A 22,512-nucleotide genomic window follows, 5' to 3' on the forward strand; every position below is an offset into this window, starting at 1 on the left:
TAAGACGAGACTGAGGGAGACACCTGTGGCTCACAGGGATAATTGCAGGCTGAGCATGCTCAGTGTGCCAGTGTCAGTTAAAGCTTTGTAGAAATTTTGACGAAAAGTTTTCCGTACAGGGCTCCATCCTGTGATGTCACCCATATGTGAGGACTAACATCCTGCTGTCCTGTGAGAACACCTGTTACAGGTAAGCAACACTTGCTGTCTCTCGCCCACAATGGGCCTCAGGCAGTCGTCAGCCTTCTGAGTAGTTTTTTGTAATCATTATTGTCTCTTGTACTTCTACTACTAAGAAATATATTATTCAATTTTTTAACAAAACTTTATTGACACATCTGTTAAAATAGTATCGACCTAATGTCTCTATCTTGTATCCGGAATACTTAGCCAATTCAGACGCTCATCAGCCACTAGTTTTTGACTGGAACGAGTTCCAGCTACAAGATAGAGACATTAGATCGATACTATTTTAACAGATGCATCAATAAAGTTTTGTTAAAAAATTGAATAATATATTTCTTAGTAGTAGAAGTACAAGAGACAATAAATGATTACCAAAAAAACTGCTCAGAAGGCTGATGACTGCCTAAGGCCCATTGCGGGCGAGAGCCAGTAGATTACAATTTTTGAGCATGTGTCTATGATACTGTCTCTTGTTGAAATTGGTTCGTGGTAATAGGATTGTATTCTATTTCCCTCTCTTTGGTGTTTTTTGACTGCTAGTATTGAGAGGAGTTGGCTTCTGTTTTTTGTTCTTCTAAAGTTGCCATTGGCCTCTTGGTTGCCTCTCTGATCAGTCTCCTTGCTTGGTCATCCAGTTTGGAGGGACATCCTGCTCTAGGCAAGATCTTAGTGATGCCTTTTGCTTTCTATTTCTTAATAATTGTCTTCACCATGCTCTGAGAGATATTCAAGAACTTTGCAATTCTTCTGTACCCATCCCCAGATCTCTGCCTTTCTATAACTTTGTTCTGGCATTTATTTGACTGCTTCTTGGTGCTCATGATTGTCTTTGCTTTGGGTTGCACTACCCAGCAGAGAAAACCAAAAGGAATTGCATAAATGTATCTTCTCATCATGTGAATCAGTACAATTTAACTCGGGTATGGCCAGTTCACTTTTTGTGTGCTTTTGAGTGATTGGTTACACCAGAGGTTTAAGTATTTAAAATTGCTACAGCAGTACAAGGTGGGTGAATATTTAACCAACCAAGCTATTCCATATTTTTATTTCTACTTCATTTTCTAAGGAATTCTGGAATATATTTTTCACTTGGTAGCTGTGGGGGTAGGATGTGTGGATGTAAGGAACAACCACTTTTAGTGCATTTTATTTCCAGGCTATAAAGCAACAAAAGGTGAATATTTTGGAAGAGGATGTTGACTTTCTATAGCTACTGTAAACTAGACAAAATATGTTTGTGAAAGCTCTTCCTTCTGCAAAAGACATTCTCTTTTTTTTGGTCCCAGCAATTGCCTTCTGCTCTTGAGGTCATCCACTCAATAAAAACTAGCCCCTATTGAAGCTACTGTGCTTGAATCTTCGTTCTTGGCTATGCAGGGGTTATTCCCTCTGCACTCTGGCCCAAATGTGCAATCAGCCAGTAAGCGTCACTGTTCAATGGCAGGGATGACTTTTCCCTCAGGGGCTGCTATTACTAAGTACAGAAGCCCAACCCAGGACTTGAACTGGATAAAAGTCCTGTCCTTAATGTGTAACATTTGATCTATTCCAAGTACCAAAAAAATACCTGGAAAATATACAATGCAGTTGAGAAATGTGTGAAAAGTGTTTGGGAGCTTTATTTAAAATACCACAAATCTTCAATAGTCTTCTCTTCAAAAACAATTTCAGGAAAGAAGGGGAATCTGTTGCTCTCTGGGGTGGGTAAAGATTGTCCTGTATTTGCTACAGGAACAAGGAGGCTGAGAAGAAAAGTAAAAACGGCTTTAAAAAAGCGTCTTACCTTTTCTCTATTTTTATATTTATTTTGGTTTTGGCGATTTACATAAGATGGTTTTCATAAATAAAAGGGCACTGAGGAAGGACAGAACATGAAAAATAAGAAATATAAAAAAACCCAAACCTGTAAAACAAAAGGGATGTGATTTCTCCTTGCTACAGAAATACAGATCAGTGCGGCATTATTGTCTTGCAGAAACAGGATGGCGTGGCGTGACCTTTTCCTATCCTTTAACTTCTGTCCTGATGCATTCTGGTACTTGCAATCCCTATGTGTGGTTTCCATTCAGTAAAATGTTTTGTTTGTATCCAGGTAGGTGCCGGTGGACTGAGCACTGTATGCACGGGACAGTGCTGCTGCTGCTGCAGGGTACGTAAGGCCAAGTTTGGCACAGGAGCTCTGCAGGAAGGCTGGGAAACGCAAGTCAGGGGTGACTGGACTGGCGGGGTAAGCAGGGCGCTGGGCCAGTGGACTCTCATAGCCAGTGGAGAGGAGGTCGGCTCCTGGAGTTGGGAAATTCAGGTCCAGGCCACAGTGTGAAGGTGCAGGTGGGGGTTTGAAGCCATTGCCCCCAGTTGGTATATCAGCACAAGGATGGGCTGCTGGTGCTAGCGAGGCGCTGAACCTGTGATAGGGGATACTGGGTGGGTAATTCTCTCCACCGGCCTGCTTCATATTGAGGTGGCCAGGAGGTGCTGCAGATGGGCTGTGGGGAAGAAAAGAGAAACAGCCTTTAGTTATCAAGCACAATGCCGGTGTCTGCTTTCCTGTATAGTTCCTGTTATGAGCAGCTTACCCCCATTACTTTGAAGCCTATGGTATGGGGGGAGTTTAAATGATTCACTCAAGATCCCATGGGGAGGAGTAATAGTGGATGGGAAATTACAATCTATAGATGAGAATTTAAATGGCTGACTGGGTTCATATGGGATTTATACCATTTATCAAAAGGTTTTCTATAAATGTTTAAGGTCTCTAGAATCAACAGTATAGGAGGGCCAAGGAAGATATATAGCAGTAGTGGGACGCTAGGGTCTATGGAGTGTCTGTGGTGAAGGATATGTGGAACAGCACTGGGCCCTAGGATTGCCTATCCTCCAGGAATTAGAGGTTAAACTCTCCAGCACTGCTGTATGCAACACTGGAGAAAAGTGCAAATGCTAAAAAAAATAAAAATAGAATTGTATTATTCTGTGGTAAATCATATGTATCCTGGTGCTTGCACAATACATTTTCTATTTTGCAAAAGCTGTAACTACTCTTATGGGGTAAAAGTCAAAATGTTAAAATAAGGATGGCACACAAATTAAATTATGTATTGAGAATGGTCCCATTACTAGTGCTGTCACTGTTCCTTAAAAAGAATAAAGACCAGCTTTGAACTTTATAAGGGGAGCAATGTGGTAAAAAATAGCTACATCTTGGCTAGAGCCTCAAGCTTGCATTCACAGAAAAGGAAGATGGCCGAATGTGGATGCAGCTGGAGAAGGTAGCAGCAGCAGTGCATAAGGTGATGTAAAATGTAAATAAGAAGGTCCAGTTCTTAGATACAATAAAGAATCCTGGATTAGAACTCATTGGATAGTAAAGACGAGTAATAAAACTTTCCAGTAACAAAACTAGGACAATTGTGAAATAAAAATTGTGGGCAAGAATGGGCATAATTGTATAGTATGTCTCAACCATTTCACCAAGTTGGCAATTTTCATTCATTTGCTGAAGTACATGATTTCATTTTCAGTCTCATCATTTGATTAAGTATTTACAACTGGTATTTTGAGCAAGTACTTGCAGTTCAGTTCCAAGCCATTAGGTGAATTTCGCTACAAAAGCAGTGTAGGAAAATACTAGCATACAGCATATGTTTCTAGAATATATTTTTAGAAATTTCATTTCCTGACAACTTACACCTAAAAGTGAAATTTCAATGGAAAGAGGAAGTTTAAGAAACTATATCAAATACATGCAGGGATCTTATTATGGCCAGTCACCAAGAAAATGGTGGAGAAGCCAAAGCAAAGTTGATCTAATTCAAGGTATTGTACAGATTCAGCCCGATACAGAAAAGATCGTGGGACTACGGGTGCTCAATCCTATATTTAAATGAGGGGTTGCACTAAAAGGAGGTGTTAGGGATGATTATGTGCCCCTAGCACATCCTTGGCCCAGGAGAGGTGGATCTGTCAGCGGGTTCAGGAAACCAATGCTCAATTTTATGAGGGTCGATTTTCCGAACCCGCTGACAGTGATCGGTTAGGAAAACGAACGCCAGTAAAATTGAGTACCTGTTATCCTAACGGGACTGGCCGGCACATTTTTTTAAATTTTCTTTTTACATTTTTGTTTCCTCCGGCTTAAATCGCTAGGATATTAAGTCAGAGGTTGTACAGAAAAGCAGTACTTACTGCTTTCTGTACACTTTTCTGGGATGCTCATAAATTAACGCCTGCCCTTGGGCAGGCGTTAATTTATGAACATTAAATGTGGAGATTGGCCGCACATTTTACTTACAGAATGCTGATGACTAATAGCCTCATCAATAAACATTTGCATGTGATGAGCGCTATTAGTTTTCAGGAGGTTTGGCAGTGCATTTTCAAGGCGCTAAACCCCTTACAGTATAAGGGGTAATAGACGCCCCTCGAAAACTCGTGGCCAAACTCATGTTGAACAGTGCGCACGGCCGAGCGCACTTTACAGAATTGGCCCTATTCTATTGGACCCCAGAAAGACTTCATAGCAGGACTTAGCTCCAGCGTAGATGGGTAAGGGTTCCATCCTCCTTACTTGCTATGAAAAACTCCAATGCATCTGGAAGAAAGTATGGCTGGAGATGAATACTACCTTGACAATAACCATCCTACAAACACCTTAGAACAGCTCTGTTTTGTAATTTTGCTAGTAGTAAATATAAGTATAAACAAAGATGGCTATCAGCTTTAGTGAGTGTCCTGAGACACTGGAATACCACTTTACTTCTTAAAGTGACCACATGCTATCAAATATCAAAAATAGCCTCTTATTATACACAATCTATAAGAATATAAGCTGCTTGTATTTAACAAGATTTGGTCATCCTTCTGGAGGAGACATGAATAAATGTCTGTGTGAGAAGATGCCAATAATGTTACAAGCTTGCTTCTCTTTCTCCCCCACCCATTCCTTTTATCCTTGTTTTCTTAAATATATTTATTTTAAAAATTATATTGATTTTTTTTAACATGTAATAATATTTACATAAGTTGATGATGGAGATGTTTATATTATTTTTCTCCCAGGACAAGCAGGATGGTAGACCTCACATGTGGGTGACATCACTGGATGGAGCCCTATCATGGAAAATGTTTCTATCAAAGTTTCTAGAACTTTTGACTGGCACACTGAGCATGCCCAGCATGCCATAATCCCTGTAGCCACAGGGGTTTCCCTTCAATCTCTTTTTTTCCTTGATGCAGTTTGCCTCGCGGTTAGGAGCTCTGTGAGATTTTCTCACAAAACTTTTCCTCACAGAATACTTGAAGTTTACTTCTACAAAAACTTCCCTCACACAGGTCTCCCATCGCGACACCAATTTTCATCGCTTGGTGAGTGAATTCTCCCGTCTTCAGTCAATTCCTGCTTCCCCCTTTTTTCGGTGTCCTCAGGCCGTCGATCGTTTTTGGGCCTCCCCTTTTTCTACCATGGCTACAGGTTTTAGAAAATGCCCAAAGTGTCCCCGTACAATCTCGATTACCAACCCACATGATGTCTGTGTGCTGTGCCTCGGCTCTTCACACCATGTATCTCACTGCCCAAGTTGTGCCCAGATGACCCCGAAGGGTAGGTGGGCTCACCTCGACAAGATGTAGTCCCTTTTTAAAATCAGATTGACTCCATCGACGTCCACCCAGTCATCACCTGCAGGAGCATTGAAGAAACTTGTCATCAAACCGTGCCGGGAGCACCAGGGCAGCGGTGACCATCCATCACCAACTCCATCCGCATCGTCTTCCTCTGTGCTGGAGAAAGACCGGACTGAGCACCGAGGGAAGCACCGGCACCGATGTGAGTCTACTCCCAGTGCCGGCACCAACACCGCATCGGCCTCGATGGCTATCGAGCCAATTGCGAAGAGGACACGGGTAGAGGAGCCTCCAACCCCCTCTCTACCCGAGAAATCAAGGCGATCCCCACTGATATTGGTGCCGGGTACTGAGCCCCCACAAATTCCTGTGGAGGTGCCAGTAGCACCTAGCCTGTCTCCCCCTGTAGCTGTGATATCTACACCAGCTTTCAGGGAGGAACTGGATGGTCTCATCCGCCAGGCAGTGCTCAATGCTCTCCCAGACTTACAGCCATTGATGCTGGCCCCCATACCGACATCGGAGCCATCGATGTTTACACCGCTGCTAAACCGACTGGATACTCTCATCGGTGCCCTTCCAACACAACCTAGGCCATCGATGCCAAAGCAACCCGCAAAGTCTCTGAAAACCCCGATACCTATTCCGGGGTCCTCAGAAGACAAAGGCATGGACTCCAGTCCTCTCTCAACACTGATTCCACCGATGCCGGATCTGATGCCTAGTCCATCGTGGCTCTCGGGACCGAGATGCCCACATTTCCCCTCGATGCTTTCGGTGCCGCCGAAATTCACATCTGTGCCACCTCATCTTCCATCCAGGCCATCGAAGGATCCATCGATGCCAACACGTCCTACAGTATCAACCTTCTTCACTCCTTCAGGAACTTGGCTAGAGACCTTTTCTGACACATGGGAAGATGTGGACACCGATACATCCATGGAGGAAATCTTATCAGAACCATCTCCGGAGGAAGAAAGGAGAAAATCTCCCCCAGAAGACCTCTCCTTTGCAAATTTTGTAAAGGAAATGTCAGAGACAATCCCCTTTGACCTGATTACAGAGGAGGACACATGCCATAAAACATTGGAAGTTCTCCAATTTGTTGATGCTCCAAAGGAAGTTATGGCTATCCCTGTCCACGAGGTGCTCGTGGATCTCCAACATAGTCTCTGGGAGCATCCTTGTACTGTCCAACCAGTGAATAGGAGGACAGATGCAACTTATCTGGTCCAACATATTCCTGGATTCCAAAAGCCACAACTACCCCATCAGTCATCGGTAGTTGAATCCTCACAGAAAAAGGCCAGGCAACTCCGCCCTCACTCTTCAACACCTCCTGGCAAAGACCAAAAATTCCTGGATATTTTGGGTCGCAAGATGTTTCAGGGCTCTATGCTAGTGTCACGCATAGCTGCATACCAACTTTACATGACACAATATCAAAGGAATCTCTGGAAGCAGGTTCAGGGAATAGCTGACTCTCTCCCCCAACAACAACAAGATAGTCTCAACGCCATACTACAGAAAGGCCTTGAGGCTGGGAAACATGAGGTTCAGGCTGCTTACAACTCCTTTGAAACTGCTTCTCGCTTGTCAGCAACAGGAATCAGCGCCAGGAGTGGGCCTGGCTGAAAGCATCTGACTTGAGACATGAAGTCCAAGACAAACTCTCTAATTTGCCATGTACCGGTGACAACCTATTCGGCGACAAGATACAGGACGCAGTGGCTTAACTAAAAGACCATAATGAGACTCTGCGTCAATTTTCAATGATTACTACTGAGGGCCCTTCCTCTGCAAGAAGACCCACGAGAAGGGATCCTAGAAAACCATTTTATTGCCCATGCAGATACTACCCACCTACATCTCGAGTGAGGCCAACCAAGCCATCTCAGAGAGGACATCTTCGACAGCCTAAGCCATCCAGGCCTCAGCCACTACCGCAAACAGGCCAAGCCTCTGGATTTTGAAATCTATCCAGAGAACAGCAGCCACTCCATGAATCCAAAACCAGATTTGACAGTAGGAGGTCACATTCACCACTTCATAACCAACTGGCTCAGGATTACCACAGACCATAGAAATGACGGCAGAAGAAGACCATTCGGTCTGCCCAGCAAGCTTTCACTTTTTTTTCCCATACTTATCTTTTTCTCTTGTCCCTTGTAAGTGACTTTTTGTTCTATTTCCTTTCCACCCCGCCATCCCTTCCACCCCCGCCATCAATCTATTTCCCTTCCACCCCGCCATCAATCTATTTCCCTTCCACCCCCGCCATCGATGTAGTTAGCAGTGCTGGAGCTGCATCTAAGTGAAGTATCTAGCTAATTGTTTAGGGTAGTAACCGCCATCATAGCAAGCTACTCCCACGCATGTTTATCCAGCCTGTACAACTCAGTCCTTGTTGGTTGTTGTCTGAATATAAATCATCTTTTCATCATTCCCCCTGCCGTTGAAGCAGAGAACTATGCTGGATATCATTGAAAGTGAAGTATCAGGCTAATTTGGTTTGGGGTAGTAACCGCCGTATCAAGCAAGCTACTCCCCTGCTTTTTTGTGGATGCAAATCCTTTTTTTTCCATTTCCTCTTGCCGTTGAAGCACAGAGCAATGTTGGAGTCGCATTAACCGTGTGTATGTTTATTTAATTAGGATATTAATCTCCAGGTAGTAGCCGTCATTCCCGCAAGCCACCCCATACCTCTTCACTTCATTCACATCCTCTATACTTTATGGATCCACGCCTCTTTGAAATCCTTCACAGTTTTGGTCTTCACCACTTCCTCCGGAAGGGCGTTCCAGGCATCCACCACCCTCTCTGTGAAGAAATACTTCCTGACATTGGTTCTGAGTCTTCCTCCCTGGAGTTTTAAATCGAGACCCCTGGTTCTGCTGATTTTTTTGCAACGGAAAAGGTTTGTCGTTGTCTTTGGATCATTAAAACCTTTCAAGTATCTGAAAGTCTGTATCATATCACCTCTGCTCCTCTTTTCCTCCAGGGTGTACATATTTAGATTCTTCAATATCCCCTCATAAGTCATTTGATGAAGACCCTCCACCTTTTTGGTCGCCCTTCTCTGTCCCACCTCCATCCTGTCTCTGTCCCTTCTGAGATACGGTCTCCACTGAACACAGTACTCCAGGTGAGGCCTCACCAAGGACCTATACAAGGGGATAATCACATGCCTTTTCTTACTATATATTCCTCTCTCTATGCAGCCCAGCATTCGTCTGGCTTTAGCTATCGCCTTGTTACATTGTTTCGCCAACTTCAGATCATTAGACACTATCACCCCCAGGTCTCTCTCCTGTTCCGTGCACATCAGCCCTTCTCCCCCCATCGAATGTAGTTCTTTCGGATTTACATATCCCATATGCATGACTCTGCACTTCTTGGCGTTGAATTTTAGCTGCCATATCTTCGACCACTCTTCCAGTTTCCTTAGATCCCGTCTCATTCTCTCCACTCCTTCTGGGTTATATCCATCATAACCCAGGGATACCATCTAAACGTCCTCATGGTACCCGTGGATTCACCACCCAATCCACTGTGGATGCAAAAAGATCACACAACCCTTCTAGAGTTAGAACTCTCCACCCTTCTGGGCGCCAGAGCTGTGGAAGCCGTTCCCTGGACACAGCAGGGCAGAGGATTCTACTCCCGCTATTTTCTCATTACAAAGAAATTAGGCGGCCTCCGCCCCATCCTAGACCTCCGCAATCTCAACAAATTTCTACAAAAAGAAAAATTCAGGATGGTGTCCCTGGGCACCATGCTTCCCCTTCTGCAAAATGGAGATTGCCTTTGTTCTCTGGATCTTCAAGACGCTTACGCTCACATTCCAATATCCCCACATCACCGCAAATACCTGCGTTTCCTAGTGGGACATCAACATTATAAGTACCGGGTTCTGCCTTTCAGACTTGCCTTGGCATCCCGTGTATTTACAAAGTGCTTAGCAGTGGCTGCGGCCCATCTACGCAAAGAAAAGCATACACGTGTTTCCTTACCTGGACGACTGGCTGATCAAAAGCCATTCCAAGCAAGGAGCTCTCGATGCTCTCAATCTCACTATCAATCTGCTACACTCGTTGGGATTTCTCATAAACTACCAAAAATCCCACCTGACTCCATCTCACCTCCTTACTTTCATCGGAGCAGATCTAGATACCACAGTCGCAAAGGCCTTCCTGCCCATTGACCTCTGTGTACAAAGAAAACAGCCTCAGCCCATCAATTCCTAACGTTGCTGGGCCACATGGCTTCCATGGTCTACATCACTCCTATGGCCAGGCTGGCCATGAGAATCACTCAATGGACTTTGAAATCTCAGTGGCTCCAAGCCACTCAACCGCTTTCATCCCAGATTCAAGTAACCCACCAGCTGCGATTATCGCTTCTCTGGTGGACAAACAAAGTCAACTTGCTAACAGGTCTACCCTTCCAGCAACCAGATCCGCAAGTAACTTTAACCACAGATGCATTCAACTTGGGTTGGGGAGCTCATGTGAACAATCTTCAAACCCAAGGTACTTGGACACAGCTCGAAGCAATGTTTCAGATCAACTTCCTAGAGCTTCGGACTATATGTTATGCTCTCTATGCATTCAAGGACTGCCTTTCACACAAGACTGTTCTCATACAAACAGACAACACAGTTGCCATAGGTACTTGAACAAGCAGGGTGGCACAGGCTTTTATCTCCTCTGCCAAGAAGCCGTGCAGATCTGGGCCTGAGCCCTTGCACACTCCATGCATCTCTGGGCCACTTATCTGGCAGGCATACAGAACGTAGTAGCAGATCGCCTCAGTCGACAGTTCCATCCCCATGAGTGGTCTCTGAATCCTGTGGTAACGACTAGAATCTTCCAATGCTGGGGTCAACCAATAGACCTCTTTGCATCTGAACTGAATCACAAAGTGGACAGATTCTGCTCCCTGCACAGGCAACAAAATAAGTTAACCATGGATGCCTTTGCTCGCCCCTGAAACACAGGCCTCCTATACGTGTATCCCCCAATACTGCTGATAGCCAAAACTCTCGTGAACAGGACAAAAGGTCAATGATACTCATAGCCCCATATTGGCCTTGACAAGTATGGTTTCCCATGCTTCTCGACCTCTCGATCAGAGAACCCATTCGCCTGGGCACAGCGCCCACTCTCATAACTCAGAACCAAGGCATGTTACTCCATCCGAACCTTCAGACCCTATCCCTCACAGCCTGGATGTTGAAAGCTTGATCCTCCAACCGCTCAACCTTTCAACTGATGTCTCTCAAGTGCTTGTAGCCTCATGAAAGCCTTCCACACGAAAATCCTATTGTTCTAAGTGGAATAGATTTACCATATGGTGCATGCAAAAAGGTATCGACCCCTTTTCCTGCCCCACGCCATCTCTATTAGACTATCTCTTGCACCTTTCAGACTCTGGTCTCCAGACTTCTTTGGTGAGGGTACACCTGTGCCATCTCAGCATACCACAAAGGAGTTGGGGATGTCCCGGTAACAGTGCAACCCCTTGTGAGTAGGTTTATGAGGGGCCTACTACAACTTAAGCCCCCTCTGCGGCCACCAGTCACTGAATGGGACCTAAATGTAGTACTTACAAGGCTCATGCGCTCCCCGTTTGAGTCTTTGCACTCCTGCGATATTAAATTTCTTACATGGAAAGTTCTCTTTCTAGTAGCCGTTACATCTGCTCGAAGGGTTAGTGAGTTACAAGCACTTGTCACATACTCGCCCTATACCAGGTTCCTACATGACCGAGTGGTCCTACATACTCACCCTAAATTCCTTCCCAAGGTGGTTACTGACTTCCACTTGAATCAGTCTATAGTCCTGCCCACCTTTTTCCTAAGACCTCACTCTCACTAGGGTGAGAGAATTTTACATACCTTGGATTGTAAACGTGCACTTGCATTTTACCTAGACCGCACTGCAGTCCATAGGAAATCCACCCAACTCTTTGTTTCTTTTGACAAAAACAGACTAGGAGTTGCAGTGGGCAAACAAACTCTCTCCAACTGGCTAGCAGACTGTATCGAATTCTGCTATGAAAAAGCAGGCCTTCCTCTCCAGGGACGAGTGAAGGCGCACTCAGTAAGAGCCATGGCAACCTCAGTAGCACACTATCGTTCAGTACCAATTGCTGAGATCTGCAAAGCTGCAATATGGAGCTCTCTTCACACATTTGCAGCACATTACTGCCTGGACAAGGAAGGACATCAAGACTCTGCCTTTGGCCAATCCGTCTTCAATAACTTATTTCCAGTATAATCCCAACTCCTTCCACATCCAATCTGCTGTGATATTCAGGCTGCCTCATTTTTCCCAACAGTACGCCAGTTGTTGTGCCTGTGCACAAATTGTATGCTGTTGGTCCAATCAAATAAGAGTCAGCCTGTAGCTTGCTAATCACCCACATGTAAGGACTACCATCCTGCTTGTCCTGGGAGAAAGCAGAGTTGCTTACCTGTAACAAGTGTTCTCCCAGGACAGCAGGATGTAGTCCTCATGAAACCCACTCACCACCCCATGAAGTTGGGGCCGAAACATTTTATTATTTTATTTTTTCGCTCGCATCTTTTGCTACAAACAAGACTGAAGGGAGACCCCTGTGGCTACAGGGATTATGGTTTGCTGGGCATGCTCAGTGTGCCAGTCAAAAATTCTAGAAACTTTAACAGAAAAGTTTTCCGTGATAGGGCTCCGTCCAGTGACGTCACCCACATGTGAGGACTACATCCTGCTGTCCTGGGAGAACCCCTGTTACAGGTAAGCAACTCTGCTTTCCCATCGATAAGCAGGCTGAATTAGCCATCCTGTCTGGGACGTCCTCTGCGGCCCTGGGCAGAGCTTTTCTAAGATCACAGAGCTTTGCCTGTGGGTGCCTGTGTGGCTCTTCCCGCATGACATTGACTCGCAGTCACTTTTCTTCCACGCTGCTAGCTGCACATGGAGCTTTTTCTCCCTCTCATGCTCAGTGAATTAAAAAAAAACAAAAAAAAAAACAAACACAAGTGCTACCATGGCTCCGAAACCTCCTGGTTTCAAGTATTGTCAATGTAGGAAAGTTATGTCCATCATGGATGGACATAACTACTGCTATCTCTGCCTGGGCCCGGAGCACGATCAGTCCACCTGCAGGGACTGCAGGAGGATGTCACCCAGAGCTCAGAAACAGCGGGCCTTGAAGGTAGCCAGACTGCGTGAGGAAGAGACAGGTTCAAATGCACTATCCTTGCACTTGTTCCCAGGGCCAAAGGCACAAAGAGTGGAGCAGGCCAGGAGGGCCCTCCTCCCTGGGGCCACCTGTAAGCAAAAAGAAGTAGAGCCAGCCAGTGCAAGTCACCCCAGCGCTCTAGCTCTCCCATGCCCCAAAGAGACCACATCACAAAAACACAGGCAGAGACAGCATTGCCAGCGACCTCTAGTGTCGTACCATGTGGATCGACGCATAAGTCAAAACAAAGCAAGCCTGACACAAGGGGGGGTTGACATGGGGCAAGGAAGATCTCGCACAATGCAAGAATGCACTGAGGAGCAAGCACGACACACCAAAGTGAAGCTCACAAGCGCCACTCCCAGCAACGCAGGCGCTTCCTAAAAAGAAGATGACAAAAGAACCCACTACGAAGTGTCTATTGGCGATGCATGCCAACAGGCCTATGAGCCCTCATCGGGAAAGAACGATGCAGAAGCACAGGCCTCCCCAGAAGAAGACTTCCCCCAAAACACAGGACTCTCAGATTGTGTTCTCACTGGAGGAACTCTTTGAGATGGGGTTTTCAGATGTGGAACCACTCTCGGACAACCACTGATCATCAAATTCTTCAGGATCGTCCCAAAGTGTTTATTCTGACATGTCATCTGTCTCCAAGAGAAAGACATGCTCGCCTCAGTTACAACAGCCACTAACGAAGAGACACAAGATATCGCACAAAGACCACACTCCAACAGTGTGTGATAGAGGGCCAGATTCCTTGATCCTCCTAGCAGCAGTGCCTCCACCATACAAAAGGGTCAAGCTCAAGGAGAACAAAAGACATGATGGGGGCATACCCACGGTCCACAGAAAGGGATAGAAGGGGTCTAGCTTCATATTGCAGATCTCTGAAATTCTGAGCAATTTCTTTACATCTCTGGAGAGCTCAAGCATCGTCATCTTACCACCTGGCCCAGCCGTCTGACAATTTTTTTGCAAGAAAAGGGTTCACTATCCCCAACACACAAGGATCACAGCCCTCAGGACGAAGAGGCGAACCCCCAACTACAATTTTCTCCCCAGTCATCTGAACCCGGTGATTCCTTGCCAACTTCACCAGGCTCCTCTAAGGGAATTCCGTCACACCCACCAGAGGAACCACCTGAACCATCTTCACTCCTAGAGTACCTGTCCTACTCAAAAGTTTATAGAAAAAGTGGGGATAATTTTAAAAATTTAAATTTAGGAAGGTACTGGATCCCATATCAGAAGTCTTGGGGATACTGAAAATTTTCGAAGTCCCAGCTGAACCAACAGCCTTACCATCCCACCCAGTACTGGATGCAGTAATGGACAAGGCTTGAGAATCTCCCTTTTCTGGACCAGCAATGTCCAGGAAAACTGATTTGAAATTCAGAATGAGGAAATCCCTGGACTACAGCACAGTTCAACTGCCTCATGCCTCGGTAGTCATAGAATCTGCCATAAAGAAATCTAAAAAGTCGTGGCTACACTCCAGTACCCCGCCTGGGAAGGACAACTGATACCTGGATGACTTCAGAAGAAGAACTTTCCAGGCAGCGATGTTGAGTGCTAAAATCCAGCAACACCAATTCTATATCACTCAATATCTATATGAGTGTTTACAATCCCTAAAGCCGAACTTTATCCTGGGACCATCAGACAACGTGCTGCCTCAGGCCTTTATGTATCTCAAAGAGGGCTTGCGACACCTTCTGTGAACAGTATATGAAGCATTCGAGACATCAGCCCATACATCGTTGGGATCCATAGTGGCCCGTAGAATGGCCTGGCTACGTGCCAGTGCCATGCGGGAGGATGTGCATGAGAAATTAGCAGATCTCCCTTGTAAAGTAGACAACTTGTTTGGTGATAAGCTGAGGGAAACTGTATCACAGCTTAAGGAGCAGAATATAGCAGTTCTGTCCCTAGCTTCCCTGGCAGAACAGCCATCTTCAACCAGAAGATATTACCCAACATTCAAAAAGTTCTACTATCAGAGTCGCCCTTTCCAGCTATATATGCCTTATCATCCACCAGCGTACCAGCAGCCCAGACACAACCACAACCGATGCAACCTACAAATTGGGCAAGGGGCCAATGTCAACAAAGGCAACAGCAGGGTGGCAACCCAAAACCACAACAGGATTTTTGAGGAAGGACTGGCTGCAGTTACCATGGGGGCAGACATAAGAACATGCCATACTGGGTCAGACCAAGGGTCCATCAAGCCCAGCATTCTGTTTCCAACAGTGGCCAATCCAGGCCATAAGAACCTGGCAATTACCCAAAAACTAAGTCTATTCCATGTTACCGTTGCTAGTAATAGCAGTGGCTATTTTCTAAGTCAACTTAACTAATAGCAGGTAATGGACTTCCCCTCCAAGAACTTATCCAATCCTTTTTTAAACACAGCTATACTAACTGCACTAACCACATCCTCTGGCAACAAATTCCAGATTTTAATTGTGCGTTGAGTAAAAAAGAACTTTCTCCAATTAGTTTTAAATGTGCCACATGCTAACTTCATGGAGTGCCCCCTAGTTTTTCTATTATCCGAAAGAGTAAATAACCGATTCACATCTACCCGTTTTGGACCTCTCATGATTTTAACACCTCTATCATCCCCCCTCAGCCGTCTCTTCTCCAAGCTGAAAAGTCCTAACCTCTTTAGTCTTTCCTCATAGGGGAGCTGTTCCATTCCCCTTATCATTTTGGTAGCCCTTCTCTGTACCTTCTCCATCGCAATTATATATTTTTTGAGATGCGGTGACCAGAATTGTACACAGTATTCAAGGTGCGGTCTCACCATGGAGCAATACAGAGGCATTATGACATTTTCCGTTTTATTCACCATTCCCTTTCTAATAATTCCCAACATTCTGTTTGCTTTTTTGACTGCTGCAGCACATTGAACCGACGATTTCAATGTGTTATCCACTATGACGCCTAGATCTCTTTCTTGGGTTGTAGCACCTAATATGGAACCTAACATTGTGTAACTATAGCTTGGGTTATTTTTCCCTATATGCATCACCTTGCACTTATCCACATAAAATTTCATCTGCCATTTCGATGCCCAATTTTCCAGTCTCACAAGGTCTTCCTGCAATTTATCACAATCTGCTTGTGATTTAACTACTCTGAACAATTTTGTATCATCTGCAAATTTGATTATCTCACTCGTCGTATTTCTTTCAAGATCATTTATAAATATATTGAAAAGGGTCCCAATACAGATCCCTGAGGCACTCCACTGCCCACTCCTTTCCTCTGAGAAAATTGTCCATTTAATCCTACTCTTTGTTTCCTGTCTTTTAGCCAGTTTGCAATCCACGAAAGGACATCGCCACCTATCCCATGACTTTTTACTTTTCCTAGAAGCCTCTCATGAGGAACTTTGTCAAACGCTTTCTGAAAATCCAAGTATACTACATCTACCGGTTCACCTTTATCCACATGTTTATTAACTCCTTCAAAAAAGTGAAGCAGATTTGTGAGGAAAGACTTGCCTTGGGTAAAGCCATGCTGACTTTGTTCCATTAAACCATGTCTTTCTATATGTTCTGTGATTTTGATGTCTAGAACACTTTCCACTATTTTTCCTGGCACTGAAGTCAGGCTAACCGGTCTGTATTTTCCCGGATCGCCCCTGGAGCCCTTTTTAAATATTGGGATTACATTTGCTATCCTCCAGTCTTCAGGCACAATGAATGATTTTAATGATAGGTTACAAATTTTTACTAATAGGCCTGAAATTTCATTTTTTAGCTCCTTCAGAACTCTGGGATGTATACCATCTGGTCCAGGTGATTTACTACTCTTCAGTTTGTCAATCAGGTCTACCACATCTTCTAGGTTCACCGTGATTTGATTCAGTCCATCTGAATCATTACCCATGAAAACCTTCTCCAGTATGGGTACCTCCCCAACATCCTCTTCAGTAAACACCAAAGCAAAGAAATCATTTAATCTTTCCGCGATCCAGGCTGTCCAGATTCTACAATTCTTGGGAGGCGATCACATCATACCATTGGGTATTAAACATCATCCACAAGGACTACTGGCTGAACCGACATGATGCGATATTTATCGCGAATGCCGGTATAGAAAAACTTTAAATAAATAAATAAATAAATAAACTTCAAAACAAACCTTTCTCTTCTGCACCTGGTGCCCTCAGTGTGAAAGCATACGCAGGCACAGCTATTACAGAAGGAATTGGACCCTCTACTTCAACAACATACGATTCAGGCAGTACCTCCAAGCAAATGCAACAAGGGGTCAACTCCCAATACTTCCTTATTCCCAACAAAACAGGGGATCTTTGCCCAATTTTAGATTTGAGGGACCTCAACAAATTTATTTGGAGGAAAACGTTCAAGATGACATTTCTCAAATCAGTTTTTCCCTTCCTGCAATCCAACGATTGGATGTGCTCACTGGATCTCAAGGATGCTTCCTCCCACATACCTATGCACCGTTCTTCATGGTGTTACCTGTGCTTCCAAGTGAATAAGCAGCACTACCATTACAAGGTTCTTCCCTTTGGACTTTCGTCCACCCCCAGAATCTTCACAAAATGTCTAGCGGTAGTGGTGGCCCACTTGAGAAAGAAGGGAATCCAATTATTTCCTTACCTGGACGATTGCCTTCTGGTGGCATTGGAAGAGACCACACTCTGAACACAATTGCAAGTCACAATGGACCTTTTAGAAGGGCTGGATTTCACAATAAACTATGAAAAATCCAGCCTTCATCTAATGTAAACTCTTCAGTTCATAGGGGCCACCATAATCACCATCATAGGGAAGGCCTACCTTCCAAAAGAATGAGCTCAGAACTTGCACAATTTAGCAATACAGTTGAAGAATTGTGCCCAAATGTGGTCCAGATCTTAACCCTTCTGGGCCACATGACGGCAGCTATATACATGGTGCCGCACGCTCATCTGCATATGTGCCACTTACAATGGGGTCTAAAAACACAAAGGACCCAGTTCACCCAGCCATTGTTCAAAAAAGTGACACTGACCTGAGCAATGAAGCGGGATATCACCTGGTGGTTGTCCCCACTGATCCTTTCTATGGAGCCCCATTCCACAGCCCAGCACACGAATTAGTCTTTACCACAGATGCTTCAACAAGAGGCTGGGAAGTTCATCTAGAGTACATAAAGATGTGAGGTGTATGGAACCCGTCAGAGAGAGCCTGGTAAGTAAATCTCCTGGAGTTGTGAACAATAAAAAAAAAAATGCCCTGCACACATTCAGAGACCATCTGCAGGGAAGGAACGTAATGATGCACATTGACAACCAGATGGCCATGTTTTACATAAACAAGGAAGGAAGGTCAGGTTCCTGGACACTCTGCAGGGAAGTGATCCTGATCCTGGAATAGGCGGAGGTGCATTCCATTTTGTTGCAAGTGACCTATCTCCCAGGGATTGTAAACACAGAAGCAGACAGACTCAGCAGGATATTCCACCCTGATGAATGGGCTCTCATCCAAGAGGTTGCTAACGATCTTTTTGCAATGTGGGGACTCCTGTGTATGGGCCTCTTCACGACAATATACGACTGGAAGTCTCGCACCTTTTGCTCATGTTGGGAGCAATGCGCCCAGGATGCATTTGTAATTCTGTGGAAGGAGGGACTTTACTACGCTTATCCCCTGATACCACTCATAACCTGGATGATCCAAAAATGCATTGCAGATGTAGCGGACCTGATACTTACCGCTCCAGCGTGGCCAAGACAACCTTGGTACGCCTATGTAGTTCGACTATCTGTCGATCCTCCTATCTCATTGGGAAACAGCATGCATCTGCAAACGCAGGAGGGAGACTTGCTGCTGCACCTCATGCACTCCTCATTTCATCTCACAACTTAGAGATTGAAAGGACAGTATTAAACCACCTTCAGTTGTCAGCAGATATCCAAGATATCTTGGTGTCAGCTAGGAAGCCTTCCACAAGGAAAAACTATCAGGGCAAATGGCAGCGTTATATGACTGGTGTGGTGAGAGGGGGGTTGACCCATTCTCCTGCTCCCCAGAAATTCTACTGGACTACTTGAATACAATCTACCAGGCAGGGTTGGCTACAGCATCTGTCAGAGTCCATATGAGCCTATCATCACTTATTCAATGGCCTAACCATTTCAAACTATCCTCTGGTGACCAAATTCATGAAAGGGATCCTGAAATTGAGACCACCTGTGACAAAGCCTCCGGTCCCTTGGGACATAAATTTGGTACTGGAGCAGCTCATGTTCCCACCTTTTGAATACCTGGACAGTTGCCATATTAAATATCTGACGTGGAAGGTGTTGTTTTTGGTTGCAGTAACCTCATCAAGGTGGGTTAGTGAACTACAGATCCTGGTTCACTACCCTCCCTATTTACAGTTTCACCATGACAAAGTTACCTTTAGAACTCATCCCTCCTTCTTGCCTAAGATAGTCTTGGCATTTCATTTGAACCAAGCCATTACATTACCAATCTTTTTCCCGAAGCCACATGCTAATGACAAGGAAAGGCTCCTTCACACCTTAGATTGCAAAAGGACTTTGGCTTACTACAAGTGAAGAATACACGCAGAGAATAGGACCTCGCAACTGTTTTATCCTTCAACCCAGTATCGCCAGGTCTACTGGTAACAAAGATGATGTTGTTAAACTGGATAGCACAATGCATCTATTTTGGTTACTCAAAGCACTTAGCAGAGCTCTCCAACACAGTCAAGGCCCATCAGGTCAAAGTCGTAGTGGCTTCAATTGCTCATCTACACATGATACCAGTGCTGGACATTTGTAAAGCTGCTGCGTGGTCATCTCTGCATACTTTCACATCACAATACTGTCTTGACCAGCAAGCATCTTTGGGCACAGTGCTGGGAGCGCAGCGTTAAACCACTCAGCAAGAAATTGAGGCTGTCCACGACTGCGCAGGTTGAGCATATCAGATGAATTCTACTGGCAGGGGTTGGGTACCCCCAACTCCGAATATATCAGTGTACGACATACACTGCGGGCTAAGCCACTAAGCTGTGGGCTCCCAGATAGCATGGCTAATTCAGCCTTCTTATCGATGGGGAAAAAAGCAAGTTTGCTTACTGTAAATGGTGTTTTCTGTGGATAGCAGGATGAATTAGCCATGCTAACCCGCCCACCTTCCCCAGCAGCCTGTACGTGATCAAGAGACTAAGAAAACTATGTTACAGATTGAGGAGAGTCGGTATTGCGCAGGAAGAGCTGCGCTGGCGCACAGAGGCAAAGCTCTGTGATCTTTGAGAGAAAACTCCACCCAGGGCTGCTTGGAGGACGTCCCAGACAGCATAGCTAATTCATCCTGCTATCTATGGAAAACACCGTTTATGGTAAGCAAACTTGCTATTTTGGGACATTTGAAGATATAATGATCAAACACTTTGGATCTGGCAGTAAAGCACTTTATAGAGACTTCAACATTTTAACTCTACAGAAATAATGCTACTGCCTTTCTGTCAACTTCTTATCATGCTAAAATATCAACTGCCCCCATCTCTTCCTCTTCACACTAACATTGCAATATATTATGTAATTCACTTGTATTTTCTGGTGAAGTCATCTTTTTCTCTGATCTCATTCTTTTTTGGACCTGACAAAGGGTTAATACATTTCACAATAGACAAGCAAGGACTAAAGCAAGCCACACAAGTGGGTGACATCATCGATGATGCCGACATAGACCATGGCCTTTCAGAGCTCCGACAGATTCAGAAATCTTTCTGAGCATGAACTTGTATTCCCATGTTGCTGCCGCCACATGAATCTCCTCCATCCTTTTTCTTCCACTGAAGTGAAAAAACATGGTTTGCTGTCTCAACTGCTCATGGTAATTGTCAAATATTTTAATTCCTTTCATTCTTTTTTCATTTTTTCTTCAGATGTTTTTAAATTTTTCTGAGTCTCCTAAAAATAATTGAAATTAGACTTCTAGAATTTTTAGAATTAGTTTTCCTTTTTTTTTTTCTCTCACTTTCTGTTAATCATGTCAGGGGAAAAAGCCTTCATACTGTACAACATGCAGCCACAAGATGTCCAGCCTCAACCTCCTCAATATCCATACCTGCTGCTTGGGCCCTTCACACAACATTGCTAATTGTGCAGCATGCAGAAAAATGTCCACCCAAGCACTCTCCTTCAGGGAACTCAAGCTAAAGTATCATCTATCCTCTCCTTCAGAAGGGAAAGGGAGGGAAAGAGTTCCTCTGAGAGACTAGTACCACAACGGAAAGAAAGGTCAGAGTCTCCTAGGCGCTGCAGCCATGATTCTGCAAACTCCTGCACTGACCATAAGAGAGAAAGAAATGCTCACCATTGGCGCTGAGAAGCTCTTAAGCATCACTGTGCTGAAAGTGTACTGGCACAGAAGAGATCAGTGCCAAATACCTCCAGCACCATCAACAGCGAGCAGCCCAGTGCAGAAAACCTTGGCACCAAAGATGTCCAGCACTGAAAACAACCACTGAAAAACATATTCCATTGGTTTTAGTTTCAGAATCGTATACCTCTTCAGTACACTCAACCTTTTGCATTTCAATGCCATCCATTCATACAGAAATGATGGAGTCTGTTCATAATTATATGAAAAAGATTGCATCGACTCCCCTTTGCTTATGAAGCCTGTCTTTTTTAAAATTCACTGTTCAACTAGAATCTAAATCTATTCCATCATATCAGAAAGGTCAGGATATTCAAAGAGGAAAATCTCAAAGTTGTATCTCCTCATGGGGTAGGCCCTTTGCCAAAAAAAAGCCTCTGCTCTTAATCACTGACTCTTATAATGACTCTCAGTCATTATTAGGATCTTTTTCCTATCAATCTTTTGAGGATTCAACAGGGATGCCCTCGGAGAATTTTCTGGAACGAGCTAGGAGTACTATTCCATCAGAAAGCATATCTCATCCTGCCATCTTTCAGACTATTCCCTTTCAGTTAGAAGAAGTACTTCCCAGGAGTATTACAATACATATGAGGAAGCATCTAAATGGGCCTTTTCGGTCTCCATATATAAAGCACTTCAATATCTTTAAGCTAAAGTATGGAAGACATATCTTTCCATGCTGCCAATTGCCAGAAAAATAGACCTAAAATGTACAGTTTAAGATTGCCCAGGACATAAAAAGATCCAACTACTTCATGAATCTGTAGTTGTAGAATCTGCCCTGAAGGCAAAAAAAAAAAGTGAAAGCACGTTCCCGTGCTCCCCCTGGCAAAGAGCTGAAATTACTGGACACTACTGCAATAAGTTTTTCCAGTCAGCAATGCTGCACCGCAGAATCTCAGCCCATCAATTCCAGATGGTCCAGTACCTTTACAATTTACTTCAGAAGTTAAGTGACACCTCGGCACAACTACCGACTGAAGGTTTAGGACAGATTTACTTCTCATTGTAATGGTGCAGACAAATGTACAAAGGACCAAACAAGATC

At 44.5% G+C, this 22,512-nt stretch overlaps 1 protein-coding gene across 1 annotated transcript in view; it reads right to left on the reverse strand.

Moving 5' to 3' along the window:
* Positions 1-1,785: 1,785 nt before the first annotated feature.
* Positions 1,786-22,512, reverse strand: part of TBX6 (T-box transcription factor 6) — a 117,314-nt gene continuing 96,587 nt past the window's right edge. Inside the window, exon 8 of the mRNA XM_029607004.1 lies at positions 1,786-2,672. Within this exon, the coding sequence (XP_029462864.1) occupies positions 2,252-2,672 (421 nt within the window). The 3' untranslated portion in view covers positions 1,786-2,251. The remainder of the gene's footprint in view (positions 2,673-22,512) is intronic.

This window comes from Rhinatrema bivittatum, chromosome 6, assembly GCF_901001135.1.
Source record: "Rhinatrema bivittatum chromosome 6, aRhiBiv1.1, whole genome shotgun sequence".
Lineage (NCBI taxonomy): Eukaryota > Metazoa > Chordata > Amphibia > Gymnophiona > Rhinatrematidae > Rhinatrema > Rhinatrema bivittatum.